This window comes from Meriones unguiculatus, chromosome 1, assembly GCF_030254825.1.
Source record: "Meriones unguiculatus strain TT.TT164.6M chromosome 1, Bangor_MerUng_6.1, whole genome shotgun sequence".
NCBI classification, from domain to species: Eukaryota; Metazoa; Chordata; class Mammalia; order Rodentia; family Muridae; genus Meriones; species Meriones unguiculatus.
Window position 1 is genome coordinate 29,912,024 of NC_083349.1, and position 16,206 is coordinate 29,928,229.

Below are 16,206 nucleotides of genomic sequence, written 5' to 3' on the forward strand. Positions count from 1 at the left end.
TCTACAAAGTGAGTTTTAGGTCAGCCAGAAATACACAGTGAGACCCTGTTCTACAACATCTCTCTCTCTCTCCCCATCCCAGCCTCACCTCTTCTCCCCTCCTCTCCCGTGTGTGTGTGTGTGTGTGTGTGTGTGTGTGAATTTCCCTCCCCGAAATGTATAAAAAATATGTATACACATACACACACACACATAAATACACACAGAGAAAGAGATTTGTCAAAATTATTCATGAAAATGAATATTAAGTAGGTGATGAAAGAAGAGTGGAAAGGAAATAAAGATTCAAAATCAGCATGATGTTTTAACTTATTTGTTTTTATTATTTTTATGTGTGTAGGTATTTTGGCCTGCATGAACATACATGCAACATGTACATACCTGGTGCCCATGGAGGCCAGTAGAGGGCACCAGATTCCTTGGGGCTGCAGTTACTAATGCGCGGTGCTCTTAACTGCTGAGCCGACTCTCCAACCTGAAAATTAACGTGCTTCTGTGATGGGACACTGGGACACCACTTTACAGCAGCATGCTTATTAATAAGAAATTTAAAAATAGAATTAAAGGACTTTCCCTGTCTAGGACAGCTGTCATTCACTCTGCCCCTAGTTACTGTTCAATGAACCATCACCTATTTACTGGTTTGTTTACTTAGACCAACTTAATTCCAGGTTGATCTAAGCCCTGACTCCTGCCCTCTCATTTACCAGCTGTGCAACTTAGTTAAACTTTTAAACCTCAGTTTCAAGCTGGGCGGTCATGGCACCTTTAATCCCAGTACTCAGGGTGGCAGAGGCAGGCAGATCTCTGTGAGTTTGAGGACAGCCCGGTCTACCAAGCAAGTTCCAGGACAGCCAAGGCTACACACAGAAACTCTGTCTCAAACACACACACACACACACACACACACACACACACGCACACACACACAATCAATCAAACAAATAAACAAAACACCTCAGTTTTTTTCATTCAAAAAATATGAAGGGCTGAAGAGATGAGCGCTGTTCCAGAGGATACAGGTTCACTTCCCAGCATCCACATGGTGGCACACAGTCATCTGTAACTCCAGTTCCAGGGAATCTGACATCCTCTGCCCTCAATGTCACTAGGCATTCACATGGTTCACATTCATTCATGCAGGGAAAACACTCATATAAAAAATAATAGTGATAATAATAATAATAATCATTTTTAAGTTAAACACGTATGAACAATAAAGCCACGTTACATAAAATTATAAGGTCATTTGTAAGTGAAACGATGCCTTTACAAATCTTAAAATATACCCAATAAAAGCTACTCATTATTGCAGTAGGAGAATAACTTTTTTTGAGTGCCTGAATATTTCCTATGAAAACACCATGACTCACTTATAGACATACCATGTCAACCACACTAAATTGCCTGGATACTGACTGCCATTGTTGAACTTCAGTTGTATGCTATCAATAGAAGGGTCCAGGTTTGGCTCTCCTTCCTTTCTAGATGCAACGCCCAAAACAAACAAACAAACAAACAAAAAACAAAACAAACAAACAAACAAACAAACAAACAAAAAACCTCAGCAAAGCATACATAACTTATTTAAGAATTTCGTAGCTAGGCCTAACAGTCCACACTTGTAATCCGAGCACTCAGGAGGAAGAGGCAGGAGGATCTCCTTAAGTTCAAGTCCAGCACAGCCTTGTCTTCAGTCTCAAGTCAGTAAAAAGCTTCATAGCTAGACTTTGTCTTAAAAAAAATAATTTCTTATAAGGACACAGTGTTGCTGCTGCTGCTGCTGCTGTTCCTTGGGAAGATCCAGTGCTTTTGTTTTATAAAAGTTGGGGCCAGAAAGATAAAGGGATTTTCGCTGATACAAAAATGTTTTGATCTTTTTCTAACAAGATCATTATAAAACAAAAGAATAGCTGGACAGGCTGATGAATAGCAAAGAGGTTCGATTTGGTTTTGTCTCCATTTTCCCAGCCTCCTCTCCTCACTTGCTACTAAGCAGACATCAGCAGTTCTTCCTGACAACTGCAGCCACTGTGTCTCCAGAAGCAAATGAGTGCTGTATTGCAGGCAGAGCTTTTGCACTGGGGTATGATAGTTTTAAAGTTCCTCCTCCATTTCTGCCCATCGGAAACCCACAAAACCCAAATGAATACTTCACTCCCCTCCTTGGGTGAGTTCATATTTGTGCTAATATCTAAGCATAGGTCAGTCCAGCCAGGCAGATGTGCCTAAAGCCAAAACCTTTTAAGCTGGGGCTGGGGAGATGGCTAACTGGATAAGAGTGCTTGCTGTGAAAACATGAGACTCTGAGTTGGAATCTCCAGCACCCACATGCAAATCTGGGTGTGACCACACTGTGGTGGGGCAGAGACAAGACAAGGGATTTTTGGTTAGCTGTTGTTGACCGTTAATATCTATCATTGATACATCTTTTAGTTAAACAGTGGTTATTCCTAAACCAGCTGTATACCAAACCACCACACAGAGACTAGGATATATTTAATTAACCTAGAGCACAATGCTGGGCAATGATTACTCCATCCTAAACCTCCAAGCCCAGGTAGTTTCCTCCCATTCAGACTTCCTACATTATACTTACTTTTATTCATATCTTAGGTCCAGTTCATCTCTTCTCCTGGTTCCAAGTCCTCTCCTGTCTACTCTGCTCTCCCTCCTTCCCCTCCAACTCATTTCTCTCTCCTCCCTTCCAGACCGGGATAGCCCACCCTATTCTCTCCATTGCTCAGCATTGGCTGATTGTTGTATTGACAATACAGAGAACAAATGGTGGCAGGTTTACACAAAGTTGCGATAAGTGATACTGAGAATAAACATCCCAATGCAGTGTCCAGTTTGAAACAAGATAGTGGGGTAGAGAAATCAGCATTTGAATAAACAAGGGTAAATTGTATACAGTACACAAGAATGTTATACCAACAGTTAGCTTAGGCCAAATGGTGAGTTCCAGATTCTGTGAGTGATTCTGTCTCATGGGAATAAGGCAGAGTACACATATGTGCCCATACAGCACACCACACACACACACACACACACACACACACACTCTCTTTTATATAAGCTAGTATCTTTTCAATAACACAAGGTAATGTAAGAAACCAAAAATAGAACCAAGGGAGCCACAAAATCTCTTCCAGAAAATATGAGATAGGTTGCCATATATCTATGCACTTCAAAGTTGTTCTCATCCCCAGGACAGACAGTGAAGGACTCAATGAATTTGTCCACTTACTGAGCAGTTAGTAGATGCTAGGCATTCTAGATTATTTTTTCTCATAGATGTTGTTGAAGTTGCACCTAACCATCACCTTATAGTGAAGTAGTGAGATGCTAGTCTGAGGAGATGAGGTAAACTGACTGGCAAGATTACAAAACTAGTCAAAGGAATTCTACCACACCCTGTGTAATTACATCATAGCCTACTTTCTACCATCTTTCCTGGAAACATCACTCCCAAATTTATATAATACATATAATCATACATATGGATCACACATACAACTGAAATTACATTATATCATTGGTTCTCAACCTATGGGCTGTGACCCCTTTGAGGTCAGAGACCCTGTATGTCATATATTTACATTAGGATTCGTGACAGTGGCAAAAGTACAGTTAAGAAGTAGCAATGTAAATAATTTTATGATTGGGGATCACCACAGCATGAAGAACTGTATTAAAGAGCCACAGCATTAGGAAGGTTGAAAACCATTGCATTATATAATGGAGAAGGCAGTTTTATTGACCTAAAGCCACTGATATTTTCTCTGAAGTTTTTTTTTTTTTTTTTTTAGAAAAATGAGGTTTCTTTTCTGTGATTAAATGTTGATGACAAATCAAAATTAACAGAAACTGACAAGATAAGATGTGTGCAAAGATACTGAAAGCAGAACCAGAGTAAGAGAAGCTTGGTTAATGGGGCCATCCCATTGCTCCCTTAGAGGGGGAACATTTCAAGTTTCAAGTTTCATAAAATTAATCACTATCCTGTTTCCCCAGTTTGCAGCTTTGAACTCTTAAGTTGGTCTTATTCAATGATTTGTTCAGCACATGCTTTGGGGAACTCTTCTACACCTGGAACTGTGCTATGCACTGCATTCAGATGTCATCAAGGCTCCCACCAGTGCAGATTTCTCAGTCTTTGGTACTTGGAGAGAAAGAAAAGAGAGACAAGGAAATGGTCATTCTCTGAAGAGATAGATGAGGTGACCTACAGAATTCTCACTCCACAGGCATCTGTGAGTTTCTAAGCCACTAGCCAGCTGGTTCAGGGCTGAAACAATGGATTAAGAACTTGTAAGTGGTCTTCTTGATTCATGCTGGTTAATAATCACAAGAGATAATAATAAGCCATCTTCCTTTTTTTGAAAGGAGCGGTCTCTTGGGAGTTTTTCTGAGTTGTGCCTGTCTCAGAAGAAATTGCCTGCTACTTTCGTTGTTGTTGGGTTTTTTTGTTTGTTTTGTTTTGTTTTTTGTTTTTTTTTTTTAATAATAAAAGAGGAGCTGTTTCAAGTGAAGATTCCAGACTGGAAAATGTTGGGGAATCGTGTCTTGGGTTTGGGTGATGGTCAATCCATACTCTAAATCATTGCACCTAAAACCTTTGCATTCAAATGTCCTAATCAGCAACAAGACAGTTTACACTCCTAAGAATTTAGTGATTAGCCACAAAGAGGAAAGAAACAAAACGTTTATTTGAAATCTTAGGGAATTTTTTTTCTCCCTAATTCATACAAACTTTTCTCCTATACTAACCAATATTTGTTTTGATATAAAAACTATTGCTCCCAATTTTTCAAATTAAAAAATGTATGAAGTTAGAAGCAAGACCCAGATGAGCGTAAACCATTTGGTACAAACATGCCTATGTCAGTGTCAAAGTGGAACCAGAATAGAACAGTAAGGACCAAAAAAGACTGGAATAGTTGGCAAATATATGTAAAGGTTAGCATTTAAGCATCAGAAAAACAGTCATGTTGACGTGAAAATTAATGCAACTAGAGATTACCATGTTAAGAAAAACAAGGCAGACTCGGGGCTGGGAATTCAACTTTTTTGGTGGAGTTCTTGCCTAGCAGGTACAAAACCCCATCACACCCTAATACTGAGCGTGGTGGTCCAAACCAGCAATCCGGCATTAAGGAGGCGGAGGGAGGAGGACCGAAATTCAGGTGAGCTTGAGGCCAACAACAGCAAAAAGCAAAATGAGTCAATAAAAACTTCAGGTTTTGAAAAAACACAAGAGTTTATGATATGATATCATAAAACACCAACAGCACAAGTCGCTCTAAATTATGACACACATCTGCGTACACATTTCTAACACTTTTTGTTTCAAGTTTCATAGAATTAATCACTATCCTGTTTCCCCATTTTGCAGCTTTGAACTCTAAGTTGGTCTTATTCAACGATTTGTTCAGCACACGCTTTGGGGAACTCTTCTACACCTGGAACTGTGCTATGCACTGCATTCAGATGTCATCAAGGCTCCCACCAGTACAGATTTCTCAGTCTTTGGTATTTGGAGAGAAAGAAGAAAGAGACAGGGAAATGGCAAATGTATAAGTTATATCTTCTGTGGACCTCTTTAAAATAAACTATGCATATTATTGCTGAGGTACCTTGGGAGGTGCTCTCACAGTGAATGGAGGAGTTAGGAAGATATCATATCCTACGAGAGACACCTTGAGACTCCTGTCATTTTTCTTTGCAGTAGTAGGTATACACTCACTCATGGAAACAATAAATAAAACTGCCAAGATACAATTCTTCTTTCGTCCATTCTCAGCTGACCCTGGGGTGCAGATGGTGATTTTTGTAACCTTCCTAGTGATGTACCTGACCAGCTTCAGTGGAAATGCCACCATTGCTCTGATTGTCCATATTAACCACTCACTCCACACCCCCATGTACTTTTTCCTAGCTAACTTGGCAGTTCTGGAAATCTTCTATACATCATCCATTGCACCACTGGCCTTGGCAAACCTTCTCTCTATGGGGAAAACTCCTGTTTCCATCACTGGTTGTGGCACCCAGATGTTTTTCTTTGTCTTCTTGGGTGGAGCGGACTGTGTCCTGCTTGCTGTCATGGCTTACGACCGGTTTGTTGCAATCTGCTACCCTCTGAGATACACACTCATCATGAGCTGGTCCTTGTGTGTGGAAATGATGGTGGGATCCCTGGTGCTCGGATTCCTGCTGTCACTGCCACTAACTATTTTAATCTTCCATCTCCCATTCTGCCGCAGCAATGAGATCTATCACTTTTACTGTGACATGCCTGCAGTCATGCGCCTGGCTTGTGCAGACACACGCGTTCATAGGACTGCCCTGTATATCATCAGCTTTATCGTCCTAAGCATCCCATTAGCTCTGATCTCCATCTCCTACATCTTCATCATCACAGCCATTTTACGGATCCAGTCTGCTGAAGGGCGCCACAGGGCCTTCTCTACTTGCTCCTCTCACATCGTAGTGGTCCTCCTGCAGTATGGCTGCACCAGTTTCATATATTTGTCCCCTAGTTCTAGCTACTCTCCTGAGATGGGCCGAATGGTGTCTGTGGTCTACACTTTTATCACACCCATCTTAAACCCTTTGATCTATAGTATGAGGAACAAGGAACTGAAAGACGCTCTGAGGAAGGCACTGAGAAAGTTCCAGGTGGGATGATCTTGTGATTTATTTCAATCAGGGCACTTCTGAAAATGAAATAGAGGGCTCTTACTAATGATGAAGGCTCCAGGCACACGAGTGCCTCCTGAAACTCTGATACTCAGGAGGCAGAAGAAGAAGGACTGCAAACTGGAAGCTGGCCTAAGCTACATAGGAAAATCCTGTCACAAGACAAACAAACTAATGATAATAATAAAAATAATGGTGGGATGACATGCAAAAATCAGGTGTGTCCTCAGCACAGAGACATGCGGTCTAATATACCGAGTCTGATTTGACTTCCGGGGATAATTTATGCCTCTGTCTTTCTGAAAATAAAGCTATGTCACATAAGGCAATATTATGCCCTGAGTGTGAATGGAGAGGGGCAAAGCGACTTTCGTCGCTCAGCTAGTATACATGAGGCACTTAAATGGTTAACTCGTGTACCCCACGAATATTTCACAGAAATTCAGAAAAAAGTTTCACAGAAAACTTTTCAAAAAATATGTGAGTGACTTAAAATTTATATATCCAGGACGAGAACAAAAGTAGGTACAAATCTAAATGCTTAAATTCTCTCTATATGATGTTCTTGTGATTCTGGGCTTTCTTTGCCAATAGGACACATATGTAACTACAGGCAAGTCTCCTCATCTCAGTGGGCTTCAGTTTCTTTATTGTACAACCAGGTCCTGCATGGAAAAAATAATAAAAATGTCTAAAGCTTCATAGTTAGCAACATTAAGAAGAATTTTTCTTTTGTATTTTGTTGTTGTTGTTAATCAAGATAAAAATTCATCACAAAAAAAATTCATCACAATGGTCAGAACTTTTAGAGAATTTCAATAAGGAAAAAGAATGGAAATAAAAGGAAAGGGTATTAAATTTAATAAATTAAAATAATGGAAATGATGAAAGTGAGCATCACTGAATCTTACAATTTTGAGACTATCTTGGAGCTGGAGAGATGGGTCAGTGGGTAAGAACACCTGTTACTCTTGCAAAGATCCTGGGTTCAGTTCCCATCACCCACATAGTTGTTCATAGCCATCCCTAACTCCAGTTTTAGGAGATATGACACCCTCTTCTGGCCTCCTCAGGCACTGAATACATGTGGTACACATACATTCCTGAGGGTAAAACACTAGTACACATAAAATAAGGATAAAGAATCTCTTCTTTATTATTTAGGATAGTCATAAGGTTATGTTTTGGATCTCAGCAGGAGTGGTTGCTCCTCATAAGACATACCATTCCTCACAGGACAGTTCAAGTTGTTAAACTTCATCTCAGGCTAAAGTCTATCTACAACAAATAACCTTCTACTGATCCTTTTCTTCTCCTCTCTAGAGGTCTCCTATATCTGACAGTTCTTCAAACATATTAGGGCAGATTTTTTATTTTATTTTGTACTGTACACAGAAATCAACTCAAGGTCTGGAAGTATAACTTACTTGGAATAATCCCTGTCTGGCATGCATGAATCTTGATCCCCAGCAGTATATAAAAACATATGGTCCATGCCTGTAATCCTAGTGGAGACCAAGCTCATCCTCTGTTACACAGAGAGGTCAAGACCAGCCTGCGTCAGACCCCATCTCAACACCCCCCAGAAAAGAACAATAAAGAAAATAATTCAAGTAAGAAGAGGGTAGGGAGTATAAGAAAGGATCATGATCAAAGTATATTATATACTTACATTAAAATGTCTTTATGACACCTAGTACTATGTACAGTGAATATTAATTTTTTCAAAAGGAATGTGGAGAGATAGCTTCGTTGGTAAAATGTACTAGGTTCTGAATTTGATTTCCCATACTGCATTAGTCAGGGTTCTCTAGAGTCACAGAACTTATAGAATGAATATATACAATTATAAATATGCATTTATAAATAATAAATATTTAAAGGGGACTTATTAGAATGGCTTACAGGCTACAGTACAACTAAACCAACAATGGACAGTTGTGAATGGAAAGTCCAAGAATCTAGTAGTTGCTCAGTCCCAGGAGGCTTGGTGTTACAGGCTGGGCTTCTGTATAAGCTCGAATCCTGAGGAAGTAGGCTCCAACAGATGTGCTGGCAAAGTGAGTGCAAGCAAATGAAGAATGAATATTCCTTCTTCCATTTTCCTTATATAGGCCTTCAGCAGAAGTTATGTCCCAGATTAAAGGTGTGTCTCAAGATTTAGATCAAAAGCCTGTGTCTTTCAGCCTCAGGATCTGGATCAAAGGCATGTTGTCTTCCTGCCTCAAGATCTGGATCATAGGTGTGTCCTCCATCTCTAGATAGTAGTTCATTCCAGATATAGTCAAGTTGGCAACCAAGAATAGCCATCACAAGTACCAATATGAAAAACCTGGCACAGCCGTGTGCCTTTGTGATCCCAGCACTTGGACAACAAAAACAGGTGGATCTCTAGGGCGCGCTGGTGAACCAGCCTAGTCCAATTGGTGAGTCTCAGATTCCCAAAAGAGACTTCATGATGAAAGACTCCTGAGGAATCACAGTTGACCTCTGGCCTCTCCATACATATACATGCACACATGTGCACACACAAAAACTTGGAGGGAGGTGTTAATTCAAGATGGATTCAAGACAGGGGCCTGAAACGATGCCTCAAAGGTTGAGAGCACTTGCTGTTCCTCCAGAGGACTGCAGTTCAATTTGCAGCACCCATGTTCAGGGGCTTATAGCAAGCTTTAGCTCCAGCTGCCAGGGATCCAATGTTTTCTTCTCATATCTGTGGGCACAAACACATGTACATACACACATACATATATACATACATGAATATAAATTTAAATAATGAATCTTTAAAATGGATTTAAGATTTAAACATAAGACCCAAAATTATAAAATGCCAACAAGAAACATAAAAGGAAATGTTCCTGACCTTGGTCTGGGCAAAGGATTCAAGAGATGACAGCAAACACATGAGCCACAGTGCAAAAGTAGGTAAGTGAGGCTGCAGAAAGCTAAGAGGCTTATGCACAGCAAAGGAAACTACAGAGTGGAAAAAATAGCCACAAAACCAGATACTACATTTGAAAACTATACATCAGAAACAGGGTTAATTTCCAAAGCATGTATGGAACTCACACAGCTCTGTACTGAACATCTTTAGAAGAAAAGAACCACAGGACCTCAAACATGTTGCTATAGCTACTATAAAAAACAAAAGACGGGGCTGGAGAGATGGCTTGGCAGTTAAAAACCATTGGCTGCTCTTCCAGAGGACCAGAGCTTAGCTCCCAGCACCCACAGGATGGTTCACAACCATCTGTAACTCCAGTTTCAGGGGATCCAACACTCTCTCTGACTGCCTCGGGCACAGCATGCACATGGGACACATACAAACATACATGGAGACAAAATGCCAAGTATATTAAATAAATGAATTTGTATTAAGAAATTAAAGACAATACCCTTGTCAAAGATGCAAAGAGGTAGAAACCCATATACACTGTTGGAAAGCAAAATTATGCAGTCATGGAGCTGGAGAGATGGCTCAGTGGTTAAGAGCACTGTCTGCTCTTCCAGGGGTCCTGGGTTCAATTCCCAGCAACCACATGGTGGCTCACAGTCGTCCATACTGGGGTCTGATGCCCTCTTCTGGCATGCAGGTGTTCATGCAGAGCATTCATACATAAAATAAATAATAAAATTTATTTATTATGAAACTATTGAAACAGTAGACTATTGAAACAGTATAAAACTTACTAAAAAACTTAAAAATAGAACCACCATATGACACAGATGCCCCACTTATTAGTACTTGTTAGAAATAACTGGAATCCTGTTTTGGAAGAGACACTAGTACTCCCAGGCTCCTTGGCAGCACTACTGACAGTAGCTAAGACGTGGAAACAACTCAAAGGTCCATCAAAATGACTGAATACAGAAAATGTGGTAAACACATAAAATTGAATATTGCTCGTCCTTTAAAAGGAAGAAAACCCTAGACTGTGCAGCAATATGGATTAATTTTTAGGGTAATAGAGTAAGCAAAATAAGCCATTAACAGAATGACAGGTGTTCCATGGTTCTGTTTATATGAGATCCAAAACAAAGTCATAAAAGTTAGAAGCATGGGTGCCAAGGCAGGGTGGGAAAAGATGTTGAGGAACTTCTAATTAACAGATGTGATGGTTTAAATGAGATATGTCCCCCCTGGGCTCAGGTATTTGAACAGCTGGTCCCCAGTTGTTGTTGGTGTTTGGGGAGGTGGTGCAGCCTTAATGGAGGAAATACATCACTGGGCATAGGTCTTGAGAGTTCACAGCCTCGTCCCATTTCCTGTTCACTTTCTCTCCTACTTGTGGTGTGATCGTTCAGCTTCCTGCCACTTGCTGCCATGCCCCATCATCATGATGGACTCCTCTCTCTCTCTCTCTGGAACTGTAAGCCAAGATAAATCCTTCCTTCTATAAGTAACTCTTGGTCATGGTATTTTATCCCAGCAGATGAAAAGTAAGCAATACAACGCATATGAGGTTTCAAGAATGCAAATAAATTCAAGAAATCTCAGCAAAGCTCTTCCTATAAGCTGTAGTGTGCACCTACAAATCTGCTGAGAGGATAAATCTTAAGTCTTGACAAAGTAAACTTTTTATATTAGAAATAATTGGTAGGCAAATTTACTAAAAAGTCAAAAGCATTATGCCTTTGTGAGGATTACTACATTATGCTTGTTGTATATATGGTACTATAGCTCACTGCTTCATGTAATAAGGCTCAAGGTAACAAATTAGATAAATGAATAATTATTGTGCCTTGACATTGGTCTTCTGACAAATCTATTAGCCCAATGTAAACATTCAAAATTACTGTTTCCCTTCTGCTTTAGTGCCCATGTTCTAAAATTATTTTATTTTTCTGAAAGTTTATTCCCTATTAACTATTATTCATAAGAAAACAAAAGGACCCTGAATAAGTAATGCAGTAACAATCAGAAAGAACAGTGTTGAAGGAGGAATAACAAGGTCTGACCTCAAGAATTAATTATACTACAGAGCCAGGCACAATGGTGCTTGCCTTGAATCTCAGCATTCAGAAAGCAGAGGCATATGGATTTCTGTGAGTTCAAGGTATACTTCATACAGTATGCTAATATATAGACTATACAAAGAACTGAGAAGAAATTAAATACTGAAAACTCATCTAGGGTCTGAAGAGATGGCTCAGCAGTTAAGAGCACTTGCAGCGCTTGTAGTTCAAGTCCAAAACACCGTGCGGTAGCTCCAGGTCCAGGGTCATCTACCCCCACCTGCTGGCTTTCCTAGGCACTGCATGCACATGGTGTACTGACGAAGTCAAAACGGCCACACACATAAAATAAACAAGTGAAAGATTTAAATAACTTAAAGTTAAAATTACTTTCATTTCTATAAGTGCCGTGCAATGAATCGAGACCGGAATCTTGTGTGTGTTAGGCAAGCACTTGACTGCTATTTCTGCAGTCCAAAGTTAAATTTGTATTAATGAGTGACTGACTCTCAGCCTCCAGGCAGCACCAGCTGCTGGCCCATGATGTGGAGATGAGTAGTTCTCATGACGTCATGGACAAGTACTAGATTTATTAGTAAAGTAAAATATAATTGTTGCTTCATCCACTGAGTCCAAGACGGTGTGTTGTACATAGTAGATAATTGTAACAGTCACCATAGTTAAACATCAAAGTTACATAATAGACTACTCACCAGGGAAGAAACACAATGGTAGATACATACCAACACATTTTGAATGCACCAATGACATATACCGCATGCTATAGGCTGAAAAATAGCTTCCCAAAGCTATCTAGATGCTAACTAGAACTTTTTAATTTTATTTTTTTATAATTACAGTTTATTCACTTTGTATCCCAGCTGTAGTCCCCTTCCCCATCCCCTCCCAATCCCACCCTCCTCCCTCATCTCCTCCCATGCCCCTCCCCACGTCCACTGGTAGGGGAGGTCCTCCTCCCCTTCCACCTGACCCTAGCCTATCAGGTCTCATCAGAACTGGCTGCATTGTCTTCCTCTGTAGCCTGGTAAGGCTGCTCCCCCCTCAGAGGGTAAGTGATCAAAGAGCCAGCCAATGAGTTCATATCAGAGACAGTCCCTGTGCCCCTTACTAGGGAACCCACTTGGACACTAAGCTAATAAAGGCTACATCTGTGCAGGGGTTCTAGGTTATCTCCATGCATGGTCCTAGGTTGGAGCATCAGTCTCACAAAAGACCCCTTTGCCCAGATTTTTTGGTTCTGTTGCTCTCCTTGTGCTCTCCTGGTCTTTCTATCTCCCCCTTCTTTCATAAGATTCCATGCACTCTGCCCAAAGTTTGACTATGAGTCTCAGCATCTGCTTCAATACCCTGCTGGGTAGAGTTTTTCAAAGGCCCTCTATGGTAGGCTCCTGTCCTGCTCTGTTTTCTCCCTCTTCTGATGTCCATCCAGTTTGCCTTTCTGAGTGAGGATTGATCATCTTACCCAAGGTCCTCCTTCTTGCTTGGCTTCTTTAGGTGTATAGATTTCAGTATAACCAGAACTTTTTAATACATTATTGTTGTGGAAAGGGGGTGGCTGTGAGCTCTACAGCTGGCAGAGAAACAAATCACAAAAAACAAGAAACCTGATGACTAGGGAAGGGGCTACAGCTGAGATACAAAGTGGATAAATTGTAATAAATTTTAAAAAAAGTTAAAAAAAAAAGCAAGAAACCTGGATCAGCCTACATAGTTAGCAGGGCTGGTTCCAATTTCTAGAGTTTGACCCCAGCAGTTTAAATTTTACATATTTAAACACATACAACTTTGGGAAAGCGTTTCCTCATGACAATTATCACAATAAAACTTAGGAAATGAATACATTGAAAAATGCCTTTTCAAAGTACATCTCTTTTTGCAATGTACTTGTGACCTCTTTCATATGAATGTGTCCTTTCACCAGACAGTGGCCGCACACACCTTTAATCCCAGCACTCAGGAACAGAGGCAGGAGGATCTCTGCGTTCTAGGCCAGTCTGGTATACTGAGTGAGTTCCAGGACAGCCAGGACTCACCGAGAAACCCTGTATGGCGGGGGAGGGACACAGGGAAGAGTGTGAAGCGTGCTCTTTTGACTGGAAAACAATGTTCAGGGTAAAGTCTCGGGAGGAAGGGATTTTAATAAGCAGAATAGTAAACTCTTTGGGGAGGTACTTGGGACCTCTTTCATAATGATATACTCTTTTTGTTTTTGTTTTTTGTTGACTGAAAACAATGCTAGCAAAAGTCACCAGGCTATAAACAACATCCACTCCAGCCTTTTGGGTGGAAAGCAGATATAAGGGAAGGGAAAGGCTGTGTTTAACATTTTTGCTTTCTCTGTTTATCTGTGAGCATGAGAATCTCTATATAGTGTGATAGCTGATGTTGTAGAAGTGATGTTGAAGATACAATTAAAGCTCCTCCAAGGGGAACTTTAAGTCTTTCAGGTATACCCAATATTATTACAGTCTTTATGATAGAAGGAGGCAGAAGGGTGGGAAAGAACAAATGTGACAATATAAGCAGAGAAAGAGAAAAGAGTTATGCTGGTGAATTTGAGGCTGGAACACAGAGCCAGAAGCTATGGAATGAGGTAGTCTTTAACAACTAGCAGAGACTAAAAATTACAAATAAAAAGGCAAGTATGCAGTTGCCATATGCCTATTTTCCAGAACTTAGAGAGGTAGAGGATGCAGGAGTGGGAATTCAAGGTCATCCCTAGCTACACAGTGAGCCTGAAGCCTCCACTTGGGCTTCTCCTTCTACCTTTCACTACCTCTCAATAAAACCATCATATTTTGAGTCAAGTAAAGGATAATCCTTTATTCTAGGTACATCACAGCTCTTATGATCTAGATGTTTCTGGAAATGCCTTCAGACATACCCAGCATGTGCTCCACTAAACTTTCAGGCATTTTTTTTTGTTTGGTTATGTTTTTTTAACTTTTTATTGTGAATTTCACATCATGCACCCCAATCCCACTCATCTCCCCATCCCTTTGTATCTGCCCACACCCTTGCAATCCTCACAAAATTTTTAAAAAATTAAAAAACCTCCCCGAGGAAGCTGCAGTGTCACCGTGTGTCTTATACCCTTTTGTCCACACATTTTTATTTGCAATGTTCATTGCAATTGGCCTGTTTCAAGGCCTCTGCTACTCTATCAATACTGGGTCTTCACTGGGCCTCCTCTCAGGTATTCTAATGTTGCCCTATGTCATGAAGATCCTGCAGGGTTGTTTTTTTGTTTTTTGTTTTTATTAATTACACTTTATTCACTTTATTTATTTATTTACTCCCCCCAAAAGCTCCTCCCTCTTCCCTCCTGGTCCCACCCTCCCTCCCACTTTTTCAGGCATGCCCCTCCCCAAGTCGACCGATAGGGGAGGTCCTCCTCTCCTTCCTTCTGATCTTAGTCTATCAGCTCTCATCAGGAGTAGCTGCATTGTCATCTTCTGTGGCCTGGTAAGGCTGCTTTCCCCCTCAGGGGGAGGTGATCAAAGAGCAGGCCAATCAGATTATGTCAGAGGCAGTCCCTCTTCCCTTTACTATGTAACCCACTTGGACACTAAACTGCCATGGGCTACATCTGTGCAGGGGTTCTAGGTTATCTCCATGTATGGTACTTGGTTGGAGTATGAGTCTCTGGGAAGACCCGTGTTCAAATTTTCTGGTTCTGTTGCTCTCCTTGTGGCATTCCTGTCCTCTCCAGATATTACTATTTCCCACTTCTTACATAAGATTCGAGGCACTCTGCCCAACAGTTGGCCATAAGTCTCAGTGTCTGCTTTGATAGTCCGCAGGGCAGAGCCTTTCAGAGGCCCTCTGTGGCAGGTTCTTAGCTTGTTTCCTGTTTTCTTCTTCTGATTCCTCTCTCTTTGCCTTTCGGGATGGGGATTGAGCATTTTAGTCAGGGTCCTCTCTCTTGATTAGTTTCTTTAGATGTACAGATTTTAGTAGGTTTATCCTATATTACTTGTCTATATGAATGAGTATATACCATGTGTCTTTCTGCTTCTGGGACAGCTCACTCAGGATGATCCTTTCCAGATCCCACCATTTACCTGCAAATTTCATGATTTCCTTATTTTTTGTTGCTGAGTAATATTCCATTGTGTAGCTGTACCACAATTTCTGCATCCATTCTTCAGTTGAGGGGCATCTGGGCTGTTTCCAGTTTCTGGCTATTACAAATAAAGCTGCTACAAACATGGTTGAACAAATGTCCTTATTATGTACTTGAGCCTCTTTTGGATATATGCCTAGGAGTGGTATGGCTGGATCCTGAGGAAGCGCTATTCCTAGTTGTCTGAGAAAGCGCCAGATTGATTTCCAGAGTGGTTGTACAAGTTTACATTCCCACCAGCAGTAGAGGAGGGTTCCCCTTTCTCCACAACCTCTTCAGCATGTGTTGTTACTTGAGTTTTTCATCTTGGCCATTCTGATGGGCGTAAGGTGAAATCTTAGGGTCGTTTTGATTTGCATTTCCCTAATGGCTAATGATGTTGAGCATTTCTTTTT

At 40.7% G+C, this 16,206-nt stretch overlaps 1 protein-coding gene across 1 annotated transcript; it reads left to right on the plus strand.

Moving 5' to 3' along the window:
- Positions 1 to 5,751: 5,751 nt before the first annotated feature.
- On the plus strand, positions 5,752 to 6,690 carry LOC110565432 (olfactory receptor 10V1). Its single transcript, XM_021663120.2, has one exon. The coding sequence runs from the start codon at positions 5,752 to 5,754 to the stop codon at positions 6,688 to 6,690; it is 939 nt and encodes a 312-aa protein (XP_021518795.1).
- Positions 6,691 to 16,206: the final 9,516 nt, after the last annotated feature.

Bases quoted from the DNA above. Each gene is read 5' to 3' on its own strand.
- LOC110565432 (XM_021663120.2), top strand. From the start codon at position 5,752: ATGGAAACAATAAATAAAACTGCCAAGATACAATTCTTCTTTCGTCCA.